A 14,148-nucleotide genomic window follows, 5' to 3' on the forward strand; every position below is an offset into this window, starting at 1 on the left:
GTGGATATGCCTTATCTTCAAGTCTGGCATTACCAAGGCTTCATCCCAGCTACGCCCTACGCATGGTATTCTTCAACCCTCCCATCCTCAGCACAATCTTACGCACTCTTGCCTGTAAGCTTCTCACAAGCCTCCCTGTACTTCGCGGCTGTCTTCTCCACAATTTCTGCTGGCACTGCCACTCCCTCCTTGCCCTTCAGCCCGTTACTTGTCAGCCAGTCCCTGAGGAACTGCTTATCATAGCTAGGCTGCGCCTTTCCCAAATTCTTCTCCCATGACTCCTTTGGCCAAAACCTTGAGCTATCCGGTGTCAAAACCTCATCAACGAGCACCACTTCACCCTTCTCATCAACTCCAAACTCGAACTTGGTGTCAGCGAGAATAATACCGACCTCCTCTGCGCGGTCCGCAGCAGCACTGTAGATAGCCAGTGAAAGCTCCTCCACGCGCTTCGCAATCTTCTCATCACCAATCAGACGTCTAGCTTCCTCGGGGCTGATATTCTCGTCTTTGCCGCCTACCTCCGCCTTGGTACTCGGTGTCCACAATGGTTGTGGTAGCTTCTGACCTTCAATCAATCCCTTGGGCATACTAATTCCGTTGACGGTTCCGGACTTGGTGTACTCGGACCAGCCTGATCCGGTGATGTAGCCGCGCACTATAGATTCAATGGGCAGGATGCGCAGACGACGAACTTGCATGCTGCGGTCCTTGAGGGAAGTTTGGTCCTGGATGGCGGCTGGGAGGTCTTGGGAAAGGAAATGGGTTTTGAGGCCGGGAACTTTAGTGGGGAGGTAGTGGAACCAGTAGATTGACATGGCAGTTAGAAGAGCGCCTTTTCCTGGGATACCCTGACATTTTTATCAAAGGGAGTTCTTGGGATTCGGTGATTATACTACTTACATTCTCCATGATGACGTCGTATGCTGATATACGGTCGCTGGCGACGAACAACAGTGTGTCATCGTCAATTGCGTACAGGTCGCGCACTTTTCCAGAGGCGACCTTAGGCAACTTGCCTTGAATGTCAATGTTGGTAATTGCTTGAGTCGACATCTTGTTCCAGTGAGTTAGTTTCCTGGAGTTGATGTTGGTGGAATGACTGTGTTTGGTGGAGATTTATGCATCCGCCCATGTCGAGTATTTTATGCCCTGTAGCGGGGCCGCTGTGGCTTCCACGGGGAAAGTGTGGCGGTGCGGAGTTCGCGTCGTCAACGGTGCACGCGACCTTGGCCTACAAGTAGTCCTGAACAACACAATGATGAGCGCGAAGTTACATGGCATGAACACAGGAAAGACCTGAGTCAAGTAAAGTAACCTTCGACTCGCGCTCTACTCAAAGGCTTGCTGCTCCTGCCTGACCAGCCCCATGCGTACATCAGTTCACGCCTTACTTCATTCGACAGCCTAGTCGCAGCACCACACCTCCGTTGACCATCTCTCCATCAAACTACACCTTCGTATCTACGTCAGATCATCTCTAAATGTCTTCAGTCCAGTTCACAGCACTGATACGCCTCCCATTTATCCGCGGTGACTTTGAGGATCCTCCACAGGTAAAGTGACCTATGTCTACGTCTTGGGCGTTCATCTGACCATCGCCCAGGCACAATGGGATGCCGAGAGGGACCGCCAATTGTGGAAGGTCATATCAAAGTCCTCAAAGACTAGTGATTTAGACTGTAAGATTTCTTCCATGTAACGCGATGTCAATGGTACTGACATATTATAGGGGTCGAGCTGTATGTACATGCGATCCAGCCATGTACCAGCCTTGCTGACCATAACAGAGCCGACAAGTTTCAAGTTCCTCCAACCTTTCTTCTTCAGCAAGCAGCATGGTTGTACGAGCGGCATCTCGACCATGTTCGCAATCAGATGAAAAAGGTCAGCATCTCGAACGCTGTTCCATCATCATCGCCGACTGGTGGAAGCACTGTGCCTGGTGTTGGTGGTGTTGCGATGCGGAGGGGTGGCAGTGCCGGATCTGGAGGTAGGAGAAGTGTTCACTATTATTTGGTATTGCTAACAAAGAGTAGCTGGTAGAACCACGTCTGCATTGGCTGGACGATCGAAGGACAGTCCAAGTCTACGTGGTGCAGAGGTAACGACGCCAGGTGAGTACTTCAACGAACATGGTGGATTCTATGGCAAGTACATCTTCTGACATCGTCTAGCGCCTCCCCTCTCCAGGACGCCATCTACGACCACAATAACCCAATCTCGAGCAGATACTCAGGCGCCAGCTCGAACTCTGTCAACACGCTCCACCCGACGCCCCAACTTGACCAGTCGGAAGTCTGATGATCGCGCAAATCCCTCAGCTGCACCACCCAGCTATCGTAATGATGAAGCTGCTTCTCCAGAGATTCCAGATTCCTCGTCTTCGAGCTCATCGTCGCTGTCGGATACTGATCATCCAGCCCATCGAAGCCAGCTGTTTAAGCGTCCTCCACGTTTTCAACAGAAGAAACCTCGAGAACTTTCCACGTTCGAGGAGGGTGATGGAACTCAAGAGACTGACGATTTGGGCTCACATGAGACAAGTCTACCTTTTGCGACGGCAGCTAGACCACGACCCAGCAACAGCAAGTATGCACCAGATGCGCATTTTAGTGCCGATAGTAAGCCCGAGCAAAACGTGTTCCAGGCTGACCGCACGAGAAATGCTCCGCCAACAAGACCAAAGTCCATCGACGTGCAGTCACTTGCGACCACCGAGACTGCGTCGTCAATGACTAGCTCCGGTGGACCTCCATCAGCAGCAAAAAGCCCTATGAGCCCGGCTTCGGATCATCGTGCAGCACTAGGCCGACTCGGCAGTCCACGGCGTGGAGGTCCTCGATCCAGGATCGAAGGCAGCGAAGGCACACCTAGTATGGGCAGCAGCTTCAGCGATATCGATGGTGAGTCAAAGTTTTGCCCTTCTTTGGAATGATACGTGTACTTACATTGGATAGATGCGGGCATCAGTCAATCAGCCCTAGAGGAAGCGCTGTTGAGTAACATGCAACATGGGAGAATGAGCACGCTTAGTCGCATGTCGAAGTGGTAGGAGTATTGAAGAGTACAGAAAGCAGTATCTCGGTGTTTGGGTAGACTCTCGTCTATTACTATCAAGACTCTTATTGTGAGCCACTCTCAAGAAGTGTATTGTGCAAGGCTGCAGCCTTGGCACTAGTCCATTGATCTAGACTACAACTCGAACTCCACGTCAGTACCAATACTCAAACTCCAAACTGAAATTGAATCAAATAGCACCGGTTTTAAATGCTATGCTTTTTCACTCTCAAAAATCTGTCGTAATGGAACCGCCACCCGTCATCTTCATAACAGACTACACCACGCTACCCCCAACAGCCACCCGGTACATTTGCGGCAACAACGACATCGCCTTCCCAACTGCCTACACGCAGATCAAGTCCCTTATTTCCCATCCAGCCTGTCCGCACCGTAACAGGTCGTACAGTTGGTCCTGTCACTCTTGCGAATCCACCTTTACAACCAAGTACTGGTCCTGCGCCGCGATCCTCCTCGACTACTTTGCCGATTTCTACCCCAAAGACACCCCTTTGATGCAGTCAATATGGTTCCAGCTCCTAGATATCTGGCAAGAAAGCGCATCTCGTCTTCCTTACGAAGCGGTGCTGGAAGCATCCGAGGCAGCTGCAGCCATTGGAGCAGAGCTTCTGGGTGCGAACCATGCTAGGACATTTGAGAAGAGTGTTAGAGATACAATTTCTCTATTCGAGGTTACGATCTGGGGACGGAGGGAGTCCACAGGTGATCAGGTCATTTACGACCCCAGGGGTGAGGCGTGGTGTCCTGTGGGCGAGTATGAGACGGGGCCTTGGGTTAGTGGGCTGAAGCCCTGGGCACAGTTCTTAGGAGATGGCGGCGTGGGTGTTGCGCCACCTTTTTGTGGTCGTGTAGGTGTTGCGAATGAGGAAGAGGATGATGGAAATGGCACTAGAGGGGTGTCCAAGCAAAGGACAACAACAAGATACATTCCCCTCCCAGCCCTCGGCGTCATAAATTCTCACACCGAACGCGCCCGCAAACTAGCCGTACAACTCTTCAACAAACAAGATCCTGATCTCCTTACTACTTCTCTCGCGGAGCTCGATGCGCACACTCTACCGATGCCTGCCTCACGCAACAAATCTCACTCGTACATCTCGAAGATCACGGGCCTGGAAACAAGTTATACCTTGTCCAATGGCGCCCCGCCTGTAATAAGATATGAGGGGCTGGGTGATCCACAAATGGAGCTTAAAGGGGTGACGGATTGGAACTTGCTGGATGAGTGTGTGGCAAGTTGTAGAGGAGTGGAGGCCTATGTGCCGGTTAGTGGTGGTAGTGGAAATGACGATATGGAGGATGATGATGGGGAAGACGAAGCGGATGGGTTTGACATGTGGACCTTGATTGAGAGAGGGACATCGGGAGAGGGTGGTAAAGCGTTGGATTTGGGGGACATGTTTGACACATGGTGTGCAGTTGACGAGATCTGATGTGTGTCAGAACCTAGCCCTGCGCCACTACGCTATGCAACCAAAAAGGTACGTATGATCTGCGAAGTATTGATCATGGTGCAGGTTAGTATATATCGCCAGCCAGGTCTGACACTGGACACTGATATGAAGATAGACAAAAAGAAAGTTCTTCGGCGTAGTCTCTTGCAGTACCCAGGCATAACCCCCTACACAACCTTCAAAATCGAAATACTACATCTAAGCAAACAAGTAATCTAAGACAAAGTAATGCATATAGCGTAAACTCGCCAGTAGAACTTTGCTGACTAGCACCGAAAGCTCTTAGCAATCCTATAATCTGTTTGCTCGTTTCCAGAAAGTCCTCTAGTGTTTCCCATGCCGTATGATACGTCATTACAGTTTTCTTTGCTACAAGACTGTCAGATAGTTTCTCGCTAGGCCTCCTCCCATATACTTACAAGTAAAAATCGCAGTGAAGGCAAACGCCATTCATTCTCATAGTGTAGGTTGACTGATCATTTGGACTCTCTCCGGCTTTTCTGAAGTTTTGGCACTGTTTGCCACCACTGATGGCACCTGCAGTGCCAGGTCCGAGATGATTATCATAGAAGTCACCACAATGGCCGCGTGCTTGAAGAGCTGCAGGAACTGCAACAGCAGACATGACGGATGCCAGGACTGCGAAGCCGAAGACAGAAAAGAAGTACATTTTAATGACAGTAAGACTGTAGCTTGTGTGTGGAGGACTGTGTGTAGAACAAGAAGAGAGTGTTGAGTTGATTGTTCTATGTACGAAGGAGAAATCCCTTGTTTATGTAGGGAAGAGAGAGTACGCTAGTGAGTGAATGTGAGTGGATCACGTAAGAGGATGCAAACCAACACTGTGGAGTGTGAAATAGTTGTCAGTATACGAACCAAACAGAGAACTGGGTAAACCTAATACGTGCGACATTGGTATGTTGCACGTATTAGAGCGGACAACACTAAGTCAACAAAGAATCATGTTATTCGTGGTCATTATGCGAGACACGACATTGTGATATAGTGACGCAACTCTCAACACACTCTATTTTGGTGCCTCCTGATTGGGTAGGTACTCAATTAGACCTAAGATGGCGACTTGATCTCGTGCAAGAATCTTTCCCATAATACACATATTGATGCTAAGCTACTCGAAAAGCCACGAGAAGAAGATTGCCTCAAACCAGAAGGATAAGTATGCCGTGAGGCATCTGATCTTAGATTAGTGCTGCGTGACAAGTGGATAGCACAGTAGAAAGGATTGCGGTACAGTAGGAAAATTGCATGTTTAATCATATCTTATCTATAGGCGTTACCATGTCTGTGTATGTGTAGGCGCACGAGATATTTTTCTATGTACCCTTAGCAGTTTAAGAGATAGTCATTGGGATGCTCTTTGTATGTCAAGTTACGTTTGCTGTATTGCATATGTACATTGATAGCATTAACTCGCTTGTGCGCTATAACATGGTATTATGTTCGTGCATTACAAAATCAAATCGTGGATATCGTTGCGTAAAAAATCAATGTTCCTCCACATGGCCAATCTTCAGTCTCATGCTCTTCCTCCATATCGGAGTCCAGTTTATGGAGAGTAATCCCTGGTCTTGCGTTGAGATTCAGTGTCCAAGAAGCTACCTCGGCTGCGGTTTGACTTGGTAGAGCGTGTTCGGCGCATGCTGGAAGAGCGATCACCTCCGAGACGGCCACCAAGGCAGAACATAACGGTAGCTAGGAAGTAACAGGCGACGGCAGCCCAGGTGAAGCCCATGAGATATCTTCCGATGCGTGCTTCGAAACCAGCGGAACGGAAAGCGTCGCGACCCTTGACTACCCATGCGCTGATGAAGTTAGTATAAATGGTAAGAAGTTTCGCAATAGATATGCTTACGTCATGAGAGCTGCAGCGAGCGTCTGGAAGAACAGAGCGACAAATGTCATCAAGGAGGAGAGGTATCCTCCAAGGCGGCTGCAGAGAGCAAGTAGGCCGGAGATGAGAGCGATGGCAGCGAAGAAGAGGGCGATCAAATAGAAAGCGAACATGAACCGAGACAGATAATAGTACTGGTGTGTACCGATGAACTGCTCGGGGATGTTTTGCTGGGTGCCAAAGTTCCTGGGCGGGTCAAATGGCAGCGCTGGAACGGGTGAGCCGCAGTTGGCATTGTTGCCGGATGATGGGTCAGAGCCGCAGATGGCAAAGAAGGTCCATCGCGATGGGTTGCGCGCGTTAGGGATGCCGTCGGTGGAAGCCTCAAGGAAGTAGAATTTGTTAAGAGGACTCTTGTTGACGCCACCAGTGAGGATGGTTAGGAATTGGAAGAGCAGGCCACCAGCGACCAGTATCAGGGAACTGAGGGCGAGGATAGGTCCTGAGTAGCGTGTCAGCAAGCGCGCAGCTAGAACAGCAAGCGACGGACGACGTACTAGCCACTGCCATTGTTGAAAAGTCGCCCAATTGAAAGGTTGTCGCAAGGGTGAGTGTTTATTAAGATTAGGATGCACGATAATGGTGCTATTACAGTGGGATGATTCGACGTAACGAGCTGCGTGTCCAACGCGCGGTGTAAAGAGGCCTGGCGAGCTTGTTTATGAGCGCTGGCCAGCGGTGACGTAGCCCTCGACACAAGTGCATCGGGCTCTTCATTGGCGTCGTCGACTAGCTTCATCATCGCACAGGGTTACGACACTATCGCACGCGCTTTGCATCATCCCGAGGCTCGTCGACACACCAAAGGGTCCGCGGCTTGCCTGGAAGCATGTTGGCGGATGCGACGGATCGTGACGGTGCGAGTTAATGAGTCGGCAAGTGTCTGAGGTGTGCGGCATCACATGGTGAGATGGGGGAGGGATGCAGGGATGGCTTCCTTGCTCGGATAGTAGCGAAGATCTGCTGGGTGAGTTGTGGAGCTTGGCCATGGAGCCCGGGCAGCAGCCAACAACAACCTGCACCGTCGTGCCTTGGAAGCACATCACCATGTCCACCGCTGTATGGCCGCCCATCGATGATGCCCGCCTCGCTGATCAGCAGGCGGCGTCGCAAGCGCGAGAGCTTGAATGGCTGCTTGTGCAGCTCCGTGAGACGCTGCAGTCGCTCAAGGCAGGCCTGGAAGAGTGCGCTGCTCTGCTTGCGCCTTCAGAAAACGGCTCGACACTTGTGCTGACTTCGGTGCGCTCCGAGAGTCTCAAGGGCCTCATTACGCGCATTGGCACGCGCATCACCAAAGGCGTATGTCCTTACTTGTCTGTTCTGATGCATCAACTCACACGGCGCAGAATGTCAAGCTCCGTCTGGCAAGCCTCCCACCACCCAAAGGCTCTCTGACCTACGACCTCGCCATATCCTCTGCACCGCACGCGCCTACACTCGTCGTGCCCCAGCTTACTGCAATCCGAACGTCCATCAACAGCTGCCTCGACGTCATCGACGTGGCTACTTGGGGAGGCGATGCTACCAACGCCAATTTTGTCTCTGGCCAACTGCAGCTGCTACACGACCATATCCTCGAGGCGCAAGCGGCATTAAAAGGCTACTCAGACGTGCAGCCGCCGTGGTGGGAGAATCCTGTAGATGACAAGACCTTCGATCCTCCACTGCCAGCGAACGTGTCTTTCCATCTGTTCGTCTTCGATGCCGCCCTTGTGCTCGAAATCCGCACTCTCGAACCGCATAATGCTGGGGACAGCACATCGCTCACCGGCTTCAGCATTCGCAACACCTTTGCATCCGCGCTCGGCGGTGCAAGAGCACCTGCACACGACGAAGCCGATCGTACATTCAAATACAAGGACCACGACGTTCGCGTCAAAGAGAAGATCCGGGTAGAGAGCCAAGACCCCGCTCTAATCTCCGCCTCAGCAAAACTCAACGCTCTTGGACACAGTGTAATGTTGAGCCGAAAAGCGCTCAATATTGTAATGGGCCGCGACGAGCAAACAGACTAACTCCGCGCAAGTTTGACAGCAGTCAATTGCACCATCGACCATTGGGCGGGACCACCACTCACATGTCGCCTTTTTCCGCGGGGATGCCCTTAGTGCGTATCGCGCCATATCGGCTCGTCGCTATCGGAACAAATAATGTGCACTCGCATTATCAACGCCGCCGAGGAGTTACCGCATCGGCGATTGTTTCTACTCATATTGTTGCCCCTCCTTTCTGGTATTCCAAGTTGTTGCAATTTATTCTACATCACACTTCAACATGGCTCCAGCACTTCTTACCGCGGTTGACGCCACATCCCACATCCACCTTGTAGTAGGGTCCAACCCACTTGCAGGCGCACGATGCGCACGATCAATAGAGGTCGGTGCGAAACCGGTACTGCTTGCGCCCGAGGACTCCACACTTCACTATGGTCTCGTCAAGCGCATTGAAGCGGGCGAGGTAAAATGGCTAAAGCGAAGTTTCGTCGAGGAGGACTTGACCACACTTGGAAGACCAGAGGTAGACGGCGTAGTGGATGCCGTGTTTGTTACCGCCGGCGGTAAGCATACATCAGGTAGGCGACATACCTCTACATTCCAGGCTTCTTTCTAACTCGCCACAGCGACCCACATCTCAAGTCTTTGCCGGAGACTACGCATACCAGTCAATGTCGCCGATGCACCGAATCTCTGCTCCTTCACCCTCCTCTCAACGCATTCGGATGGTCCTCTACAGATTGGTATCACAACATCTGGAAAGGGATGCAAACTTTCTGCAAGAATACGGAGGGAGATTGCGGCGTCGCTCCCACCGCGCCTGGGTGATGCGGTTGAAAGGCTGGGGACACTGCGGAGACGCATATGGGAGGAAGATCATGCAGCGGAACTATCGCAAGACCTAGAAGCAGAGGAAGAGGACAGTGGCCAGCCAGCGACATTCAACAAATTGATCCTGGAAGAAAGCAAAGAAGCAGCACGGGGACGTCGCATGCGCTGGCTATCACAGATATGCGAATACTGGCCTCTACGCCGTCTTGCGGGTATTACGGATGCAGACGTCGATATGTTGTTCCGCGAATTCGCCAGCAGTAGCCCCTCGAAAGTCGGACCCACTGCCACCACTCCTGGAAGACGTGCAGGCCGTATTATCCTCGCAGGCTCTGGTCCTGGCAATCCCGACCTTCTTACCCGCGCAGCCCACAAAGCCATTCTCTCTGCCGATCTGATTCTCGCTGACAAACTCGTCCCCGCACCCATTCTCGACCTCGTTCCCCGCCGCGCAACCGTCCACATCGCACGAAAGTTCCCCGGGAATGCAGATAAAGCCCAGGAAGAGCTCTTGGAGCTAGGTCTGGAAGGACTCAAGGCCGGCAAAGTCGTAGTTCGGATAAAGCAAGGCGACCCATACATCTACGGTCGTGGTGGCGAAGAGTACGATTTCTTCCGCGCGCATGGTTTCATACCCAGTGTCCTACCTGGTATTACAAGTGCCCTAAGCGCACCCCTCTTCGCTGCGATACCTGCCACACACCGTGGCATCGCAGACCAAGTGCTCGTTTGCACTGGCACAGGTAGAAAAGGCGCGCCCCTCGACCCACCAGAATTCGTAGCTTCCCGCACACTCGTCCTTCTCATGTCGCTTCACCGTCTATCCGCACTAGTCGAAAGTCTAGTCGGCAAAGGGTACCCTGCAGAATTGCCCGTCGCGGTACTGGAACGAGCTTCATGTCCGGATCAAAGAGTCATTAGAACGACTCTGGAACATGTTTGCGCTGCTGTAGAAGAGGAGGGCAGCAGACCTCCTGGACTCTTGGTTGTGGGTAACGCGTGTAAAGTGCTTATGAAGTATGAACAAAGATGGGTTGTCGAGGAAGGGTTCCATGGACTGGACAATTTGGGTGGGGATGGCGAATTGGAGATCAGTAGACTTACTGAGGCGGCTATTGCCGCGTAGTCGTTCGAGATACAGATACCAAAAACTTCACATTTCAGATGCATCGAATGTACAAGCGAGGCAAAAAAAAAAGCTAACTTCCAATCGCATCATGATGTGTGCATTGGTGTTGTCATTCTCCATATTCATGATCGTCCATATCGCTGCTATTCAGCTCTCATAATTACTAGGCCTAGTTGCTTGCCTTTCCGTTTACACGTCATTATCACATGGGAAGCGTAGTCTGTCTACGACTCCCACTCTATATCCAAGATTTCCCCCCACCATTACCATGTCGTACTATACAATTCCTTTTACGTTGCGTAAAATTCGTTCTATTCCAAGATCATTGCGCCAGTCGTCCCAAAATGCCGTGAGTCCCGTTAGTTCCATAATATTCCCCAGAAAACGCCGATGCTAAAAGTGTGATAGTGCTGTGGAAAACTCGATATTGCATATGCGAGTGTGTTTGTAGTCGTAAAGGTACGTAGCGTTACGTTCGTGTGAGAAGCCTAAGCCTGGCTTGTCCAGCTCTTCCTCTTGCTCTGTTGCTGCTCCTCCCAGATGACGAGCTCGCGACCACTCCTTTCTCCACCACGGTGGACGCGATCGATACCGAGGTGCTCGAGGCCGTCGCGACCTACGTGGATGCCGAAGCCATAGCGAATCTTATGGGGATCGGTGTAAGAGTTGTGTTTCTCACTTTTGCGTCCTTTTCCCTTGTCGCCTAGGGCAGGTTCTGCAGCCTCGTCATTACGCAGATTGTTGCGCGACGGGCGGACCAGGGAGAGGGCCGATTGCGCCCATGTGCGCTCGGCGTAGGTGGTTCCCATTAGCTTTGCTACAAGCTCGGGCTTTGTCTGTGGACGAGAGAAGGCGCGGTCGACGAGGATGGGAGATTGGTATACCCAGCTGATTATCTCAGAGAGTGTGTTGCTGCGGTGAGGAAGGGCGGCTCGGCGGCGACCTGGCAAGAGAGCGAGGAGGCTGATACCGTACAAGGCGAGGAAAAAGCAGAGGGCGTAGTATCCTGCAAGCTCTGCTGCAACACGAACGACATCTTCGCTGCCGTAGTATTGCGTCCAGAAGCAGCCTCCAGCAAGAACAGGAAGGGTGGCTGATGTCAACGAGACAAAAGAAAGAACTGCTGTTTGCCAGTGTCTGTTCTCGAGCGCTGCTAGAGTAACCGAGAGAGGTAAACGGCAGGCATAGTCGACTAGCAGGGAAGCTTCGGCGGTGGCTCCGCCCTTCGCGGACAGCGCAATATAGGGCTGGAGTACACGGAGGGAGTAGTCCAAGGACAAGAAAGCCAGGAAGAGGAAGTTGGCAATCAGTGCTGGGATGAAGGAGTAGAGGAAGTTTGAAGCCGAGAAGCCACCTGAGTCTGTACGGGCGAAGACTTGGGGCAGGAATCCAAGTCGAACAGCGTCATTGACAAAACTAACGACCAGGAAAGCGACCAGCAATACGCCAGCGATGACGATCCATGCAATAACTGAAGTGTCCTTCAGATACCATGGAAGGTATCGCAATCGCACGCTCGGGTTGCGGATGTCGGTGCGGATAGTGAAATCGTTGCCCTGGGCTAGCTCAGAACTGGTGCGCTCTGCTCCCTTCTCCATGATACGCCCTCGCTCGACTGAGAACCTCCGAATTCCAGCACCCTCTTCGCCGATGCCATAGAAGACGTCGCTAGGCCTTTTGGTGGTCGTCCAGTATCCAAGGCGATCTGCGCGGTTGCTGACAAGATGCCAATCACCTTTCTCAAATGTCTCGGAACCATTGTAGTCGGTGAGGTTGTTTGAGCGCTCGAGAAGCGAGATGATATCGGCAAGCGATCGAGGGTCCCACTTCAGGCCAGTCGGGTTGCGGATAAGGAAAACCAGCAGATAGACCAGGACAATGACAAGAAGAATGTAAAGAACAACGATGGTCCAGACGATGCCTTGGACAGCTACCCATCGCCAAACACTACGTTCTAGGTCATAACGTACGTTGAAAGCAGAAGCAAGAAGGGGTATCGTCCAAGTAAACAACCATGATACGAGAAAGAAAACTCCGACGCCGGAGTGTCCAGAGTGGAAATGCTCAAAGTTGGGCAACAAGAACTGCATAGGGTACAGTCGGAGGAAGACAGCTTCAGATCGCTTGTGGAAGGAATCAGAAGCCATTGAGATGAAGGGTATGAGGCGTTGGAGAGCCGTCTGAACCTGGATGAGCCAAAGCAGCAATAGCATTCCCAATAGGGTTGGGAGGTATTCGAACACGAAATAGCGGTTGTCGCCAAAAGCGTTGTAGTTCCATAGCCCGCCAACGTCGTTGCGGTTGGAGTAAACCGCGGAGAAGATCAGTGCGGCAATCATAAGGATGCACAGGAAGATGAAGATACCAAGCCAAAATGGGCGAAGAATGGCTGGGAGGAAGTGGAGTGGCGCATGTTGAGTATGAGCTACGAAAACGTCATCTTGTGACCGAGGAGGCGAGGGCGACTGCTGTTGCCTGTACTGCTGGGATTGGTAGTGCGGGTTGTAAGGTTGCGTGGTAGCCATAGGTGCTGGGGCTTCCGCAAGCGGTGTTGATGAATTCCTCAAAGGTTTCCGTGGTATCTTTTGCGACATTCTTTGCTGTGTCCTCTGTTCCTGGGCCATGTATCCCAAGCCATTGTCGTGAACGATCCTATCGACGGGATAATCATCTTCGTCGTCCTCTGGTCGAACCTCTGGGTATATTCTCGATCCTCTGACCTCCTCGTCTCGAGTAAGCTGGTCGATAGCAAAGCGGATGTATGGCGTGGTGTCCTGGCCTGGTGTGGTTACCTGCGATTCGGCGTCCATGTTGGGCAGTAACTGGGAGCGTCTCGCGTCTCGGGTGTCTGGTCTCGATTCCTCGGCAATGGTAGAGACGGCGGGTGACTGAGGGCGCTGAGGCTGCTGCCTGGGGATACCGATGCCTCGTAGGGACGTTATTGGGACGTCAGTGTGTGGCACCAACTGCTCATGACTTTGCGCTGGTGTTCGGTGGGCAGAGGGCGGCGTCCGGTAGGAAGGCTGTCTTTCTTCGCTCGAACTAGACGCCTGTTCTGACGCGCTGTAGTAGCCTTCGGAAGCAGCTAATGAAGCAGCAACGCTCTGCTGCGAGGTTTGGTGGGATAGTTGAGGTTGAGAGACTGGGGCCTCGGTCAGCCTGATGCGCGTCTTGAATAGCCGGTGCAGCTTACCTACCGTTGGTTTGCTTGAGTTGGAATTCAGGCTCCACACTCATATCTTCTTCGGTACACTAATCAAGTGGAGTCGTTCAAGAATGATAGCATTGTGAGGATTCTCTGTAGCTGGGCGTGGAGAAGTTTTCTACTCGAGATGGCGGGCGCTTGAAACTGTCTGCCAGCCACCCAATTACGCTGGGGAGGCTGGTCCCAATACCGCTGGGATCACATTGGCGCGACGCATGTATCAACTCATCAATGGAACCGGGAATGAACAAGTTTCTCGCGTCCACCGCTTGCCATTCGCTGGATATTGTTGCGGTATGCCTGCTGTGCTGTTACTGGAGATAGCTACGATAGCTTCCCCGCGATGATGATGTACTAGCCCCAGCCTGAGAGGCTCGTGCACACCACACGTCCATCTCCCAACGCCCTATCCTCACGGAGAGGGCGGCCCATAAGTATTAAAGTCACCATGCCTGCTCTTTCCAACCATGTTTCCCATCGTCTACCGTGGTTCTACGTGATGTTGGACGCTCTTGTATCCATCCCCGCCCTTATCGCTGCAT

At 52.1% G+C, this 14,148-nt stretch overlaps 7 protein-coding genes across 7 annotated transcripts; 4 read left to right on the forward strand and 3 right to left on the reverse strand.

Annotated features, from left to right (window-relative positions):
- Positions 1 to 98: 98 nt before the first annotated feature.
- Positions 99 to 1,056, reverse strand: GT037_004302 (phosphoribosylaminoimidazole-succinocarboxamide synthase; the record flags this gene model as incomplete). The annotated part of the gene is made up of 2 exons (XM_038929349.1): positions 99 to 851; positions 904 to 1,056. The coding sequence occupies 2 exons, from the start codon at positions 1,054 to 1,056 to the stop codon at positions 99 to 101; spliced, it is 906 nt and encodes a 301-aa protein (XP_038787621.1).
- Positions 1,057 to 1,484: 428 nt separating this feature from the next.
- On the forward strand, positions 1,485 to 3,055 carry GT037_004303 (uncharacterized protein; the record flags this gene model as incomplete). Its single annotated transcript, XM_038929350.1, has 7 exons — positions 1,485 to 1,556; positions 1,607 to 1,682; positions 1,733 to 1,742; positions 1,791 to 1,993; positions 2,040 to 2,117; positions 2,178 to 2,906; positions 2,961 to 3,055. The coding sequence occupies 7 exons, from the start codon at positions 1,485 to 1,487 to the stop codon at positions 3,053 to 3,055; spliced, it is 1,263 nt and encodes a 420-aa protein (XP_038787622.1).
- Positions 3,056 to 3,305: 250 nt separating this feature from the next.
- On the forward strand, positions 3,306 to 4,514 carry GT037_004304 (uncharacterized protein; the record flags this gene model as incomplete). The annotated part of the gene is made up of 1 exon (XM_038929351.1): positions 3,306 to 4,514. One exon carries the CDS (start codon positions 3,306 to 3,308, stop codon positions 4,512 to 4,514), a length of 1,209 nt encoding a protein of 402 aa, XP_038787623.1.
- A 54-nt stretch (positions 4,515 to 4,568) lies between these two features.
- GT037_004305 (uncharacterized protein) lies at positions 4,569 to 4,754 on the forward strand (the record flags this gene model as incomplete). The annotated part of the gene is made up of 1 exon (XM_038929352.1): positions 4,569 to 4,754. The coding sequence occupies one exon, from the start codon at positions 4,569 to 4,571 to the stop codon at positions 4,752 to 4,754; it is 186 nt and encodes a 61-aa protein (XP_038787624.1).
- Positions 4,755 to 6,102: 1,348 nt separating this feature from the next.
- GT037_004306 (cortical patch protein) lies at positions 6,103 to 6,957 on the reverse strand (the record flags this gene model as incomplete). The annotated part of the gene is made up of 3 exons (XM_038929353.1): positions 6,103 to 6,358; positions 6,409 to 6,889; positions 6,945 to 6,957. 3 exons carry the CDS (start codon positions 6,955 to 6,957, stop codon positions 6,103 to 6,105), a joined length of 750 nt encoding a protein of 249 aa, XP_038787625.1.
- A 477-nt stretch (positions 6,958 to 7,434) lies between these two features.
- On the forward strand, positions 7,435 to 10,398 carry GT037_004307 (uroporphyrin-iii c-methyltransferase; the record flags this gene model as incomplete). Its single annotated transcript, XM_038929354.1, has 5 exons — positions 7,435 to 7,746; positions 7,794 to 8,432; positions 8,482 to 8,554; positions 8,690 to 9,019; positions 9,068 to 10,398. 5 exons carry the CDS (start codon positions 7,435 to 7,437, stop codon positions 10,396 to 10,398), a joined length of 2,685 nt encoding a protein of 894 aa, XP_038787626.1.
- Positions 10,399 to 10,889: 491 nt separating this feature from the next.
- On the reverse strand, positions 10,890 to 13,638 carry GT037_004308 (uncharacterized protein; the record flags this gene model as incomplete). The annotated part of the gene is made up of 2 exons (XM_038929355.1): positions 10,890 to 13,543; positions 13,599 to 13,638. 2 exons carry the CDS (start codon positions 13,636 to 13,638, stop codon positions 10,890 to 10,892), a joined length of 2,694 nt encoding a protein of 897 aa, XP_038787627.1.
- Positions 13,639 to 14,148: the final 510 nt, after the last annotated feature.

This window comes from Alternaria burnsii (assembly GCF_013036055.1).
Source record: "Alternaria burnsii strain CBS107.38 chromosome Unknown 698, whole genome shotgun sequence".
NCBI classification, from domain to species: domain Eukaryota; kingdom Fungi; phylum Ascomycota; class Dothideomycetes; order Pleosporales; family Pleosporaceae; genus Alternaria; species Alternaria burnsii.